The 15,137-nt window shown below is 43.8% G+C and overlaps 1 protein-coding gene across 2 annotated transcripts in view; it reads right to left on the bottom strand.

Moving 5' to 3' along the window:
- LOC119655845 (mucin-5AC-like) overlaps positions 1-15,137 on the bottom strand; it is a 197,957-nt gene that overhangs the window by 95,426 nt on the left and 87,394 nt on the right. The window contains exon 1 of one of the 2 annotated variants that reach the window (XM_038061958.1): positions 4,204-6,131. The exons of the other annotated variant lie outside the window; for it this stretch is intronic. Coding sequence (XP_037917886.1) covers positions 4,204-4,272 — 69 coding nt within the window. The 5' untranslated portion in view covers positions 4,273-6,131. Of the gene's footprint in view, positions 1-4,203; positions 6,132-15,137 lie in introns of those variants that run through there. 2 annotated transcript variants of the gene reach the window in all.

Here is a 15,137-nt window from a genome sequence, read left to right as displayed (position 1 = left end):
ATTCTCAGAAATTACCAAACCGAAAAATCTGAAAAAAATCAGGAGGCTGCCACTGGCTCCGAAATACCTTTCATACCGATATCCGTTCAAAGAAAGTTAATAATAGTATATTACTATAATTTTTTGTAATTGGCTGGCAACCCAATTAAATTCATCCTAGCGGCACGAAATTCTGCAGTGATGTAGGCTATAATGTAGAGCATGATCATACCAAGTTTGATGGAAATCGCACTATTACTAACAAATTTATAATACGTCGAAGTTGTTGCTTCTTTGAAAATTGAAGACTATCAATGTCAATATCACCCGAAAGTGGACATATGCATATATTACGTGCTACGTATTAAGAAATACAAAAAACCTTTCGTACCTGAAGCGTCCAGCTTCCGGTTTCCCGACTTGTTTGTAGCCTCTAATAGAGAAAAAAATAAATCGAAATACGATTTTTCTTAAATCATTACCTTACTTTAATAAACATCAAAATATCTCGAGAAAACTTAACGGGGTAATGCTAATTAAGGATGTATTTCATTTCTTTGATTTGAGACAACTCACTTCTGCAGTGACGGTTATTATTAATTTCAAAAATGAAAAGAAGAATCATGCATGTTCAAAAAATAAAAAAAAAATCAATCATCTTCGATTTCTAAAAATACCGACCCCCTTAAAAATACATTTTTGTTTGACTAATGGTGCAGTGTTCACCGCGACTAACTGTGGTCCAAAAACTTAGAATATACCCTTAATATTTTACTGCAATTTAAGAAGTAATGCTATGTAGTTATGGACTGAACTAACGGGATCCATTCAAAAATAGTATTTTGTCGAATTTAAAAAAAAAACGAATTTCAAAATCGTCCTCATTTTTGTACCTAATACATCGGAAAAGGAATTTAATGTCAACGAATCTTGGAAATCATAGTTCGGAGCATACTGACGACGATTATTACGATCATATTGGGTAAAAAATTAATTAAAATTGGTCCAAAAGTGAGGGGAAATTTCAAAAAGCACGGTTTTGAAATAATCACGTTGAGGGCAAGTCATGAGAAATATAAAAACAAGCCGGGAAACAGGAAGTTTCATATATGAAAGGTTTTGTGTATTTCTTTAATAAAAACATTTGATTGGACATTTGTCCCATTAGTACCTAGCACGCAATATATGCATGTACATGTTATGTGATAATACCGACTTTCGCGTGACATTGACATTTAAAGTCTAGAAATTGTACAAAAGCGACAACTTTGACCTATTATAACTCTGATAGTAATAGTGCCATTTGGACCACACATGGTATGATCATACTCTATGCGATAGCCTATATTGCGGCATTTCATGCTTCCAGTCTGAACTTAGGGGGTTTTGCAGTCAATTACGGAAAATTACAGTAATATACTATTATTGATTTGATTTGAACAGATATCGGCATGGAGGGTATTTCAGAGCCAAGGCAGCTTCTTGATTTTTTTTCAGATTTTTTTTGGTTGGGTAGTTTCTAAGAATGTGTTCGTGAAGGAAATGCGCACTTTCGACCATCCCCCTCCCGCCTTGAGGGAGGGCTTTTGAGACTATATTGTTATGGAATCCCAGCCGAAACTGGATAATCCCGATTTACGGGTTAGAGCAGCGTGAGGCGCTATAGCTTTAACACGGGATCAGGGGCGAGCAGCTAAATAGCTTTAACTCGACGACTTCCAGTGCAGCGTGGGCGCTATAGCACTGGCCTGACCCGTAGAGAAGCTGGAGAAGCTATTCTCCTTATTCCAGAGCTATGCTCCTTCTGAGCAGCAAAAAAAACTGGTGTGGCTCTATTGGATAAGCACTGAATTTTATTTGTAAACTCTTGGCCTTATACACAATTTGAAATGCTTACGTGGCTAATTTCTTACCTAGTCAGGTATATTATTATTCCTGGTTTACAAAATATTGGGTCGGTGTCATAAGTTGCAAGTACACAGATCGTTATGCATTGCTGTAGTACATTTTACTTGTATAATTGTACTGCGAATTCATATTTTGATAATAAGTTTATGCTTGTAGATGGGGATTTGAAAGCCTCGAGATTGCACCCAGATCAGGCATTCGATAGAGCCAAATGGCGAAGCCGATCACGACGAGCCGACCCCGCTTGTGAACGGGACAAAGGCTGAAGAAAAAGAAGAAGATTCTATCGAATAAATAAAAACAAAAAATTACAAAAGAAATACTGACTTAAATGGCGAAATTTTACCAAAAAATCGCCAATGACACTTCTGCAGTGACAGGGTCAAGGATATTCCAAGGTGTCAGGGACTTATTAATTTTCGAAAACACATTTTTAAAAGTGAGAATGAATCAAAGAATGAAAGAATTCTGAATTATCTTCGATAGTTCCTTAGCAATTCTCTCCACAAAAAATGTTCGGCTCGAGAGTAGAATGCCCCCCCCCCTAAAGGAAAAATTTTCACTGATCAATGGCACAGTGAGAATACCAAGTATTTTACTATAATTTCAGAATTAATATTAAAAGATACTAGAAAATTTACTTTCGTCTAAAATTCTGCAAAAAAAAAAAAAACTGCTATTTCAATGTTACGTGCGAAATTGCACCTACGCTAATAAAAAAAATCGTTATCTATGTACCAAGTTGCCATATTATTCTATAGTATTATGATTCATCTTTTCTGTGATTCTTAACCTCTTAGCAAATATTTCGTATTAAAATTTTAAAATAAGAGTTCCATGGAATTATTTATTATATTATATTTACGTGAATTTGCAGAAATTTCTTGAAACCGCTAATATTTTCACGTTCACAGCTGAACAAGGCAGTTCAAGGAAGTATCTGAAATCCTGAACAGATAATGCACCACCAGTCAAGTTGATTGTGAGTGAATGGTGAATGAAATACAGAAGGTCCACATAAATTACCTCAATCAACCTTGGTTCAAAAAAACAAGGCGAATTTCCAGAATTTCTGCAAGGGGTTGACCAATGCCTTCAATTTTTTTTTTCAAACAATTAACAAGCAGATCCAGAATAAGGGGAAAGAAACCTCATTCTCTGGCATTGGAACCAGTACGTCCTCATTAGTCACGTACGTCGTCGTGAACCATGTTTGTGAGAGCATCTCAGCAATTTCGACCCGAGTTGAAGAATAGTCAAGCATTAACGTGGTCGTCTTAGATATTTCAACCTAAGTTGAAGAATTAGTCAAGCTTTTTAGTCCAGTTGGGGAGATTTTGGTGACCAGCAGCTATTTCTTCGTCTCCCCCCACGAAATTTCCCGCCTAATGACGGTGTGTGATTATATAGTTCAGTGATTCAATTCGATGTAGTCTGTATCATCCATCTCGTTTAAAATTATGTAAATACCCAGTCTCATGTCCATAGTATAGTGTGGGCGTGTGTTTATTCCTCGGACACCTCAAAGACACAATAGTAGTTATCCACGTGTGTTGTCAATCAGTTCGTTGGGCAGAGCAAACGTGGTGTAACTCATTCTTTTCCGAATGTTCTGGTCACCTTCCTGATTTCACCACCCCACAGTCAATTACAAAAGCTTTTGTTCTCCCCCACCCTCTTCCCATGGACTGTTTTTATTCCGACTGAACTCACCCTTATTGTTTTTCGGACCTTCAAAGTCAATCAGGATTATCCTCTTGGTTTTGAATTGAACCGATGAGGAGAGAAAAGAAATGTTGGGTTCTAGTGATTAAGTGGAACCTTCTTCTTTAAGACTCACATATGATGTTAGCGGTGGGAATAAAAATTCGAAGTTTTGCGGAGTTTGGGTGATATCCTTCTCCCCTGTCGTCCGGGGGATGTATATGTTCAGTTTAGTATTGTAAAAATCACTTTCACAACTTCTAAGCTGGCTCCCATGCACTAGCGACATTCTCCAGCCATCAATTTGTTATAAATAATGCGCCACCTAATACCCCATTTGCTAATTCACGGCAACAGATCAACAGCCAAAATCTAAACGCCATTCAATCCATACTTGGCTCTTCTCTTGTAGCTTTCCAGCTTCAGCGCAAATGCTTTACAAAAACACAAAACTTGGCCGAGTTGTGGCTAAAAGTTGATTCTTTCCATGAACCACGTTACCCGCACGGCAGAGCCAGCCAAGCCAGTAGCCGCACGAATTATGTTTTAAACGGGAAAAATAAGAAACGGCAGAATTGTATTGAAAAGTAGTAAAATGGCGGGGCTAATTACCTTGATCGTTAAAACGCCATTAGCATTCATTGCTGTGACGTAGTCATTGGTGCTCGGCTGTTCCCTCATAGTTTGTAATTGATGCGTTGGGGGTTGTTTTTCGCTCAGCGGGCCAACTATCAGTTTTGCATGTTTGTCAATCCGGTGATTGGCCAGTTTCGGTTAGCCGCACTTAAACTCGTCAAATGCACACGGAAATGTGTTTAATCCAGCACTGATTATCGGGGCTTTATCGCAGCAACAACAACACGCAAACCGAATCTAAACTTCTGGGAAACACAAATAAAACGTTTTTTTTTCTCTCTCAATTTACATTATCACAGTATTTTCCTCTCCAAACATAATTTTTTGTAATTACTCGCGCATAAACTGGGTCATCTCACTATTAAATGAAAATTATGAAATTTCATTTCTTCATTTCAATATAATTTTTTTTTTCATGGCTGGTGCCGTTATTTCTTCTCGCAAACATGGTTTGGAGTTTCACATTTGCATACGTAGAAGGAATGCTTTCAATGCACACAATTCGATAGCAGACCAAGGAAGGGGATCATGAACGATAATTATTCACGGGAGCAGTGGATTAAACGTTAAACGTTCCTTGTATCTGCGACACTGGTGGAGGCACAATCTTGATGTAAGCAGTCGGTTCTGCCCCTAACCATGCATTCCTCCCCCATCGGAAGGAATCTGATTTTCCACGAAATCAACAATTCTGGTTGCGTGTGCGATTTCTCAAAAAAAAAAAAAAATATCTTTACTTTTCAAGTACTCTCAATTGTTAATTTTAATCGAATTCTGGTTATCTGAATTAATCGCGACCGAACCAGGAGACGTTATTACGCGACACGAGCACGCGTTCCGCGGAGGCAACAGACACACAATGAACGCCACTCACTTCTTGCCATAACGTAAATCTCCGTGAAATTCGAATTCTTGAATAAATACACAAAACAAGTTCAGTCCGTGTTCGCTTTATCTCTTTCTCAAAATGCGTTAGTTAGCGCTAATTTGTCGTGGCTGAGATTTGAACTCGTTACTCAGATACTTGTCGATACGAAATTCTAGCTGCCGCGATTTGACAAAAGATACAAAGATACGAGCGAGCGAGCGTTTCGGCTGCCGACCGGGCATCTACGTGCTATGCAGATCCACAACTGTTAACACTTTGCCGCCGGCCACATCTCAACCCGACCACCGCACTGTTGTGAGCCCACGACACTCGTCACGACTCCGTAAGTACTTGATCTCTCACGGTTTCCACACGAGAGAAATCTTCAGTTTTCGACATTTATCTTCACTGCCGCCTTTTAATAATCCACAAATCTTGGAACTGTTCGCAAGACGAATCCACCTTGGCCGCCGCTGCCAGTCGGAGGAGAAGCACAAGTGAGCGCTGCCAAACTGGCTGGCAATTACTCGTTGTTATCGGCAAGTGCCGAGGGAGCAATAGTCGCGCACTGGCTTTCTCAAATCGCAATCACACCTCCTATTCGTATCTATTATCTCCGCGACAGTCTGTCCGTCAAACGGGTCCTCCGCTCCTAGTCCAGGTCTGCGGGGCGGGCGGGCGCATCCCAGCGATCAATCTAATGTAAATTAATAATTAATTGATGCGTTCTCCGCTTCACAGCGTCCGCAAGATTCCCGCGTATCTTCTCATTATGCGAGTGCGGATGCTGCGACATCTCAGAGCGGCCGCGGAGGCCGACGAAAACATAAGCAGTAAATTTAGAATAAATACAGCGAATTAAACAAAACACACTATTCAGCCCGCGGGCGCGCAGACGGGGGGCAGAGCGGTGCTAACGGCCGCCGGGGAAGGGCGCGGCGGAAACGGGCAACATCGTACACAGCTGAACGCGATAAACTGAAAGTTATCCCAAACAAACTCCTCAATTTCAACGTGAACACACAACAGATTCAAGTGCATTCCGTCCGCCGTAAACAGAGCTTACAACTCGGTGCCTCCGGTGCTCGGCACTTGTGCGGGAAATTCTCAGGCGTACGGTAAGAGAAATTTCCCGCTGAAAATGGCAGCCGAAGAGAGTGATTGCAGGGTTAATGGCAATCGGGGAAAATAGAGCAAGTTCTTTTGAGGGGTGAATCATGAGGGTACGGCTTTTAACTGAATCGGGTAATTAGCATTCTTAATTTTGAATTGAGGAAATAGTTTTGGAAAATTCCTATCAAGAGAGCTCCTAATTCTGGCAACTTCGACTTTGACGTATGGGGTCGCCGTTGCAATCCAAAATTCCGTGTCAGTAGACATCAATGCTTCTGAGAAAAGTGCGTGTGACAGAAAGACAAACAGGCAATGAATCGATTTTAATAAGGTTTTATTTTTGATACAGTGGAAACCCTCTTAGCGGACACCCCTAATAGGCGGACAATTTTCCACTAATTATGATTTTTTTGTAAATGTCAGAACAATTTGCCGCTCTTGGGCCGACACCCCTGTTGACCGGACACGGACAATAGTTTTTATACTTAAAAAAAACCCTTCATAGCCGGACTTGAACCTCTTGAAAGCGTATAAAACGCACAAAATTGTGAGTAAGAATTCAAACGTAAAAGTTCACAAACTAATTTGGGGACTCCCCTGATAAGAGATGTGTGTGCTAATTTTGTTTATGAGTGCAACATTGTCTCATTTAATCACAGCAGGTAAAAGTGCAAAGTCTAAAAGGTAAAATAATTAATAATGTCACGGAGGAAAGTGTTTTCTTTCTTACTTGGTGACAGGTCCCGCGACATGCCGACCAAAAAATCCATCCAAAGTCGTTAGAAACAAGGTGATCGGATCGAGTACCAAGCCTCGGAAAAATGCTAGAGCGTCTACCTCAGTCGACGCGGCAGGGCGGACCCTCGTCCTGTCATGAAATGGGCAAGGGTTCTTGACGCATGGACGGCGTCAGGACGTAAATAAGTTAGTCCGAGCAAAACAAATACGTGTCTGCAAGATAAATGCTGGTACCCTAACTGGAAAGACCAAGGAAGTCGCAGGAGTCCTTCGGAAAAGTCGTATTGATATCTGCGCTCTGGATGGTCTGGTGGTCTGGCGCCACAACCCGGGCACATTGAACGCGAACCCAGTAAAAATGGTTATAAAATTCTCTATTTTGGTAGTCCACACGCTTGTGTGTGTGTGTATGGTGGGGGAGAAGCTACAGCTTCTAAGCACTCAGGCCGTGTTGGCCCATTGTACTCGCCACCCCCCCGCCACAGTGACCAGGTACCCAGAGTAGTTCCACCGTATTGAATCTAGACATAGAGTTCAAACGGTTTCTGCATTCCTGAACGATTTTCGAGGTGATCAAGGGACTGCTCAATGCCCTCAGTGCGGCTTGAGTGTCACTGCAGATTCCGATGCGTCTGCCCTTCAACCGCTCGTCAATCACCCAGTTTGCCACCCTTAGGATCGCATAAACTTCGGCTTGAAAAACCGTTGCATATTGTCCCAAAGGAAAAGCCCACTTCTCGTTTTTATTCGAGAGGTAGACTCCGGCTCCAGAACCCCCTTCTGTTTTTGAGCCATCGGTGTAGAAGACTTCCGTATATCCCGCCACGCATTCCTCTGGGTCTTCCCAGTCCTCTCTACGCTTCAGGGTAACTACATATCTTCTAAAAAACACATGTATGGGGACACGAGAATCGGAAGGCATTGTAAGAACTGGATTCAGTCCTCCCAGTAACTCTTCCAATGCTCTGTGCCCCCCACATCCGTTGTTTTCCCATAGATCTAATCGAATTAGCCTATGAGCTGCTCTCATTGCAGTGCTTTGAATAAATATATCCAGTGGCTGCAAATTGAGTAGTGCATTCAGAGCTGCGCCGGATGTCGTGCTCATGGCACCAGTAATACCCAGACAAACAGTTCTTTGCAGTGCGGCTAGTTTACGGTGAAAACCTTCTTGTCTCACCTTAACCCACCACACTACGGATGCATATACGAACATCGGCCTAATGATGGCAACGTATATCCACATTACCACATGAGGCCTGAGTCCCCATGTCGAGGCAAAGGTCCGTCTGCACAGCCCATAAGCTGTAAGAGCACGTTTCATCTTTACCTCTACATGTTTGTTCCAAAGAAGTTTTTTTTATCTATAGTGACTCCCAGATATTTCACTTCTTCGGAAAGTTGAAGGGTAGTACCCCTCATCTCAGGGACACGAAGTCCATCCAGTTTTCTCCTTTTTGTGAATAAAACCATTGTGGTTTTATTTGGATTAACTGACAAACCATGTCTAAGGCACCAGCATACTCCACAGAAGCGGCGAAAACACACCTCCTTGGGGGCAGCCCTTCGTTGCTTCCGTAGTCAGGTAGCGATCGACCCCTACCTCAGCGCACAACTATCTTTGCGTTAGCATAGCATGGATCTACTTAATTAAAGCATCATCAACACCATGCACTCTAGTTGCACTCTCACAAAGTTTTTGAAAAGGCGCACAGTTAAAAGCCCCTTCAATGTCCACGAACACCCCCATCGCGTACTCACCATTCAAAGTTGCATCCTCTATCTTTGTGACCAAACAACGAAGAGCAGACTCACAGGACTTTCCACGTTGGTAAGCATGTTGGTTTTCACTAAGTGGGTGTGACCTAAGTGCGTTTCCACGAATGTGACGCTCCACCAGTCTCTCCAAACCTTTCAGCAAGAATGAAGTCAAGCTGATCTGTCTGAAGTTCTTTGGATTAGAATAGTCATCTTTCCCAGGTTTCGGTATGAAAACTACCTTAACCTGTTGCCAAGAAGAAGGCACGTAGCCCAAAGCAAGACATCCTCGAAAAATATTTCTTAGAGGTCGCTCTAAATGCTCCATACCCTCCTTTAGCATTGCCGGATAGATGCCAGGTGCTTTGAAATGTTCAAAGGACAATATGGCAGCTCTCACCTTTTCATGGGTAACAACCGCTTTCGCAGTGTTCCAGTTCCCCTTGCAACACTTGCGTGTTGAAAGGGTTGCAAGAACCGTCAACTCTCCCCCTACCACTTCTCTCACCCGTTCTCCCGGGTGGTGTACTTCCAGGAGGGTCTGTACTGAGTCCAGTCTAGAGCTCGCGAAAGTACCGTCGGGTTTTCTAAGAGAATCCAACTTGGCCAACTCATCCCTTTTGAGGACTCTGCACAGCCTTGAAGTCTCCCTTTCGCGTTCCAGTTCCGCACAGTACGCTCTAAAGGAGTCTCGTTTCGAGCACCTCACGAGCCTCTTATATTCACGTTGTGAGTTCCTGAAATTTAACCAGTCTTCGTTCTTGTTACTTTTGCAAGCACGATTCTGGTTGATTTCCTGAGTTTTTGCAGTTCTCGGTTCCACCAAGGAACCGTTTTACCGCTTTGGCCTCGGGAAATAGGACAAGCCTCTTCATAGCACTCTAAACGTGTGCAGTTCAGAGTTTCCAATTCATCTTCCAGCACCAAAGGAGTCCTTAGTCGCCTAGGGAACTGTACTTTATTGCCAAGAAGTTCATTGAACTTTGCCCAATCCGTTTTCCTAGGGTTCCCTCTTTGTACTGCAGACTGTTCGCCCGCAATAGTCAGATTGAATTCTAGATATCGGTGATCTGACAGTGAGACCTCGTCTAGCACTCGCCAGTCTGTAATCAACTCTAACAGTTTTGGGGTACAGATTGTTAGGTCAATTACTTCGCTTCTTCTCGGTCCCACGAACGTAGGGGCGCACCCTACGTTTGCAGTCATAAGATCAGCTGAAGTGATGAAATCAAATAGCTTCTCTCCTCTTGGATTGCATTTGCTACTGCCCCAACAAATATGTTGAGCATTTGCATCGCAACCTATTAAGAGTTCGAGACCACTTGATTCTGCAAACGCCACCAGATCCCTAAGTTGTTGCATCGGTGGAGGATGCAAAGAATCATAGGGTAAATAAGCGGAGGCAACTATGATGTTTTTCCTCTCGTCATTTATCTGGTATTGTATGATGACCGTAGCTAAGTCCTGGGAACAATATTGTCTCAGCATAGTTGCCTCTAACCGTCTTGACATCAGGACGCAAGCTCTCGGTCTTATGGATCTTTCGTCGTAGAAGATCCTAGCCCCTTTACTGATCCAATGCCACAGATTCTGTTAAATCGAACCCACGGTTCTTGCACCAGAAAGATATAGGGGAAAACCTGTAGCTTTGCCATTCTCGCTGCCAACAGGTAGGAGGGAGTTTTGGCATGCTGCAGGTTGATTTGACCAATCTTTATGTTTTTCGACATAAACTTAGTCTATTATCTTATGGAAAACAGTTAGAAGCGTATGCGGCAGTCCGCGTATGACGGGGTTTCCCCCACACCATACCGCCAGAGACTCGATCCCCTCGTGATTGATTTCTCTGAGAAAAGCTGTACTTGGAAGTACCGCAATTCCCATGTTCTCATCCACGAAAGATCTCATCTCATCCCGCAGAGCATTCGTCTGTTTTCCACTTAGCACCTTAATTGGTTTGCGGTGTCCGGGTTGCATAGATTCGATCACTCGAACTGGCATCAAGTCAGTTCCGTTCAGGTCTCTGGCTTCCCTTCCTTCCGCCTGTTCCTTGGAAGGTGTAGGAGAAGTTACTAGCAGGTAGGATTCACTCTGTAGTCCCTTCCCCAGTGCGGGCCCCCATACTGGGGTTCCGCCCCTGTATGCATTATCCTCCGCGCACGTCTATATTGTGGGAGAGCGCACCGAAGATGCTGCAATTTGCTCTATGTTGTGTGAGTCGAAGACCATCATTGTTCTTCGCTCTCAAAATGGAGATGATGCCCTACAGTCTCCTGATATGACTGAATTTCAGTCTATATAGGAAAAAGTGGAGCACCATATGGTGACTTCCCCTGAGCACATTCAGACTCTGTTGGTCCAGCATGCGGATGATGTCCTCTGTCTTCCTTCGAGAGCCCGGTAGCCAACCTCCGACATGTTCTGTTCTGCTTAGCTCAGTGTTCACAATAGTGAACTTGGGCCGACCGCCGGAACTCAAAGTTGGGATTACCTGCTGGAGCCACTTTAAAGCAGCCTCGTCAGTGCACTCCAAATGGAGAAGCCCATCACGAAAACCTTGATCGTGCGTCCAGTGTGGATCTTACCGGAGTTTCCAGTTTATCCCCACCTTCCGCCGGAGATTCCGCTTCCTTGCGTCCGATTTCTTTGGGCGTTACCGCGCCTAGTGGTACAGCCACGTCCATGTTTCATTCCCAAGGTGCTTCATCTTCCTTCGCAGTGCTCTCTTCTGCCGTCGGCTTAGGGCCTTTCCAGGTTCACGGTGTTCGGACCGCTTGGATCCATTTCCACATACCGGCGTTGAACCAGCAGCGTCCACGTCACCAGCTTCCCGTTCTTCCGCTCTTCCCGGTAAGGATGAAGGAGAAGGTTCTGACAGGCAGGATTCAGCCTGTAGTCCCCCCTCCTTAGTGGCCGAAATTCCCTTCTGCCGGGCCTTCCTCTTCCGCTTGCGGGTAGATTTGGGCTGTACACACTTAATACGGTGTTGACATTGCTATCTCAGAGAGTTGCCGTGATACCATTAAAGAAGTCGAACGATTTGATGATCGGCTGATAGCTTCATCAGCCTCACCATTATATCAGCTGATCGAAATATTCACTTCTTCACCACGTACGCACCACAGATAGTTCAACCTGATGCCGGGAAAGATGCCTTTTGGCAACTTCTCGATGAAAAGATTTGTCACTTGCCTGCTGACGACTGTATTATCATTGCTGGCGACCTTAATGGTCATGCGGTTGAAAAGGCAGACGGTAACAGGTGTCATGGAGGCAAGAAGTTCGGAGCGCGCAATGAGGGTGGCGAGGGTATAATCGATTTTGCGGACACCCATGACCTTGTACTTACGAATACATGGTTCATTAAACGATTGTCTCATCTTCCTACATTTTATAGTAGGAACAGTAAAACGCAATTCAACTATATTCTCATAAGACGTCGACATGTTACCACCGTCACTGATTGCAAAACCGTTCTCTAGGAGACCAGCGACCGTTGATTGCCGTCTTGCGAATTAAGCCACCGATAAAACAGCGTGAGGAACGCACTGGTCCGCCGCGCATTATAATGGTGGCGATTTGGTGAGAGGAAAGAAGAAATGATCTCACTCACACGATTACCAACCATTACGAATGTAGTAGAATCGTGGAACTAAATGAAAGGTACGATCCACAAAGTGGTCTCTGCACCTCTCGGGGTCACCAAGCCAGGTAAGCAATACTTCAACCGAGATACGTGGCTTTGGAATGAAGATGTTGAAATGAAGGTCCATGAAAAGAAGCGCCTCTACCACAAGTTTTTCCACGGTAAAACGCTCGCCAATTGGCAAATTTATAAGAATGCCAACCAAGAAGCAAAGAAAGCGATCGCGGCCACCTTAGCGGCCCGTTATAAAAATCTTTACGATAAACTGGAAACTCGGGGTGGCGAAAGAGATCTGTATCGACTTACCAAAAGCCGACACGAACGCACACAGGATATCGAAGACTTTTGTTGCGTTAATGACAAGAACGATACTTTGCTTACCAGCTGTCAAGCCGCAACGGATAGACGGCGAGAATACTTCGAGCAGATTTCAACTGAAGAATTTGCTCATCCTCCACTTCCACAATCATTGCCGATATTTGGACCAGTTTCACCTGTCAGCGCAACTCTGGGGAGTTCCGTCCCCACGTACTCGAGGAGGGCGATCAGACCCGAGTCTGCAAGGGACTCATCTGAAGTGGCTCTGCCACGAAGCCTCACCGGAGGTTATCTGGTACCATGGGAACCGGGATGGCCCTCTGGGAGCATATGCTCCAGGAGAATTCCTGGAGGATGTGTTCTCGGCCCGGTTATTTGCGGTTGGCCCCTAGTGGGAGTTTCATGGTGGTTGTGGTTATGCCTACATCGCGGGCAGAGCTCCTCGGAGCTCAAGCGTGGAGTTGCGTTGTACCTCTTAGTTGCGGCAGAGATGTTAGATAGGCCTCGCATCCACTGGTATGAATGCTGAGCCTGCACTCAGTATAAACCAGGACCGCTGTGCTTGCATGGCGGGGCTCTGATTGTGGTCCCAAAATCAATCCGTGGGATTATGCCTACACGGTAGGTACTCACGTTAAACCCCCAGGAGTTTCATGTCAGCGCAACTCAAGTTGAGGAAGCAATAAAACGAATGAAATCGGACAAAGCAACAGGACCTAACGACATCGCGTCTGAGCTCTAGAAAGCAACGAGCTGGGACCCAACGCTGTGGCATTCTTCACAATCGTATTCGCAAAATAATTGAAATAACCGTGAATCAAACCGGATTTGTCGAGAACTGTGGAACTATTTGATTCAATGCACGCTCCGCGGTTACTCTTGCAGAAACACTGTGAGAAGCGTCACCCTTTTTACATTGCATTTCTGGATCTAGAGAAATCGCTTGACCGTGTGCCACATGAACTCATCTGGTATGCTTTACGACAATGCTTAGTACCAGAAGAACTCGTGCGATGGGTTCAACTACGATTCGAAAAGTAAAATTCGAAATTTGGCGGGTGTATCAAAACCGCTTCGTGTCTCTGTTGGTGTTCATCAGGGCGCCCTCTCACCACTCCTCTTTGTTCTTGTTATGGACACCGTCACACGGCACATCCAACGTGCAGCACCCTATACACTGCTTTATGCAGATGATGTTTTCCTAGCGTCTAATAGCAAAAATGATCTCGAGCAACTTGTCCGCGAATGGAATGATTGCCTCATGCAACACGGTCTTAGATTGAATCTGAATAAAACTGAATTTTTGACGACCGATCCCCACGAAACACAATCACTGTCAGCGGCAATGACCCGCCCAGAACTGAGCAATTTAAATATCTGGGGTCAATGCTATCAGCCAATGGAGAACTGCGTTATGAAATTGCTTCAGGCATTAACGCAACCTGGATGAAGTGGCGTTCTACAATTGGTATTCTTTGTGATCGACGTATCAACGAACGTCTCAAATATAAAATGTGCCACACTGTCGTCCATCCTGTCGGTTCCTATTTGGTTCTGAGTGTTGCCCGACTATAAAAGACGTTGGACTAGTGGCGTGATACGCAATTTATCTCATCCGAATTGAGGATATTCGATTCGATACGAATCGATCGGTCTTCCAAATATGAATTTCTGTGTGACGAGTACGAAAAATATGTACATATGTACACATCGTATTCTACTCTTAAATCGAGGATCTAAATAAAGAATCCTTGCGACTACCCTGTATGACGAAAATCATCACCGCCTCTATTTGTGTAATAAATGCAAATTAATCAGACAGTACTTGACAATAACGATAGAAAACATAGACATTACGCGTTAATTTTTCAAAAACGTCATTTTCATTTTCCCTAAAAATTTTCTTTAATTCTCAACGTAAATCCAAATTCAACCCTGTCAACATTTTCCTAAGGACATTTTCATGGTTCAAAAATCCTTAAATTCGCAGCACGTAATGAAATTCTTCCCCTCAGTTGTTGACATTCCTGTATTGAACACAATCGAAGAAAGCAGCCAGAAAAGGATAAAATAACGATGACTGAAAGGAATATCAGGAAAATCCAAGTTACACACGATTCCTTTTATGCACAAAATCATGATAAGAGAGGAATACCATGATAGGGGAAATATGAAAGGCACAGAGAGTGTATGAGGGATAAAAGAGGAAACCGGGAACCAAGTGGGTTGAAATTTCAAATAAACACCCTCTTTTCACCTTCATATCAACGGGACACTGTGAACTAGATAGGTACTAGGCCTGTTTGGTTGGGAGACTGGGGAAAGTACTTAGATCTTCTGTCTTCCTAGAAAGGACTTGAAAGAATACCATATACCGAAATGATAATGAACATGTGAAAATGCGCCAGAGGGAGAGAAACAACGTATTTGGGGTTACTGTTCTTCCAACTGCTGACTATGGGGGTTTAT

The sequence above is a fragment of the Hermetia illucens genome, chromosome 4, assembly GCF_905115235.1.
Source record: "Hermetia illucens chromosome 4, iHerIll2.2.curated.20191125, whole genome shotgun sequence".
NCBI lineage: Eukaryota > Metazoa > Arthropoda > Insecta > Diptera > Stratiomyidae > Hermetia > Hermetia illucens.
The sequence above is the reverse complement of the archived record's forward strand: the minus strand, read 5'-3'. Positions and strand labels throughout refer to the sequence as shown.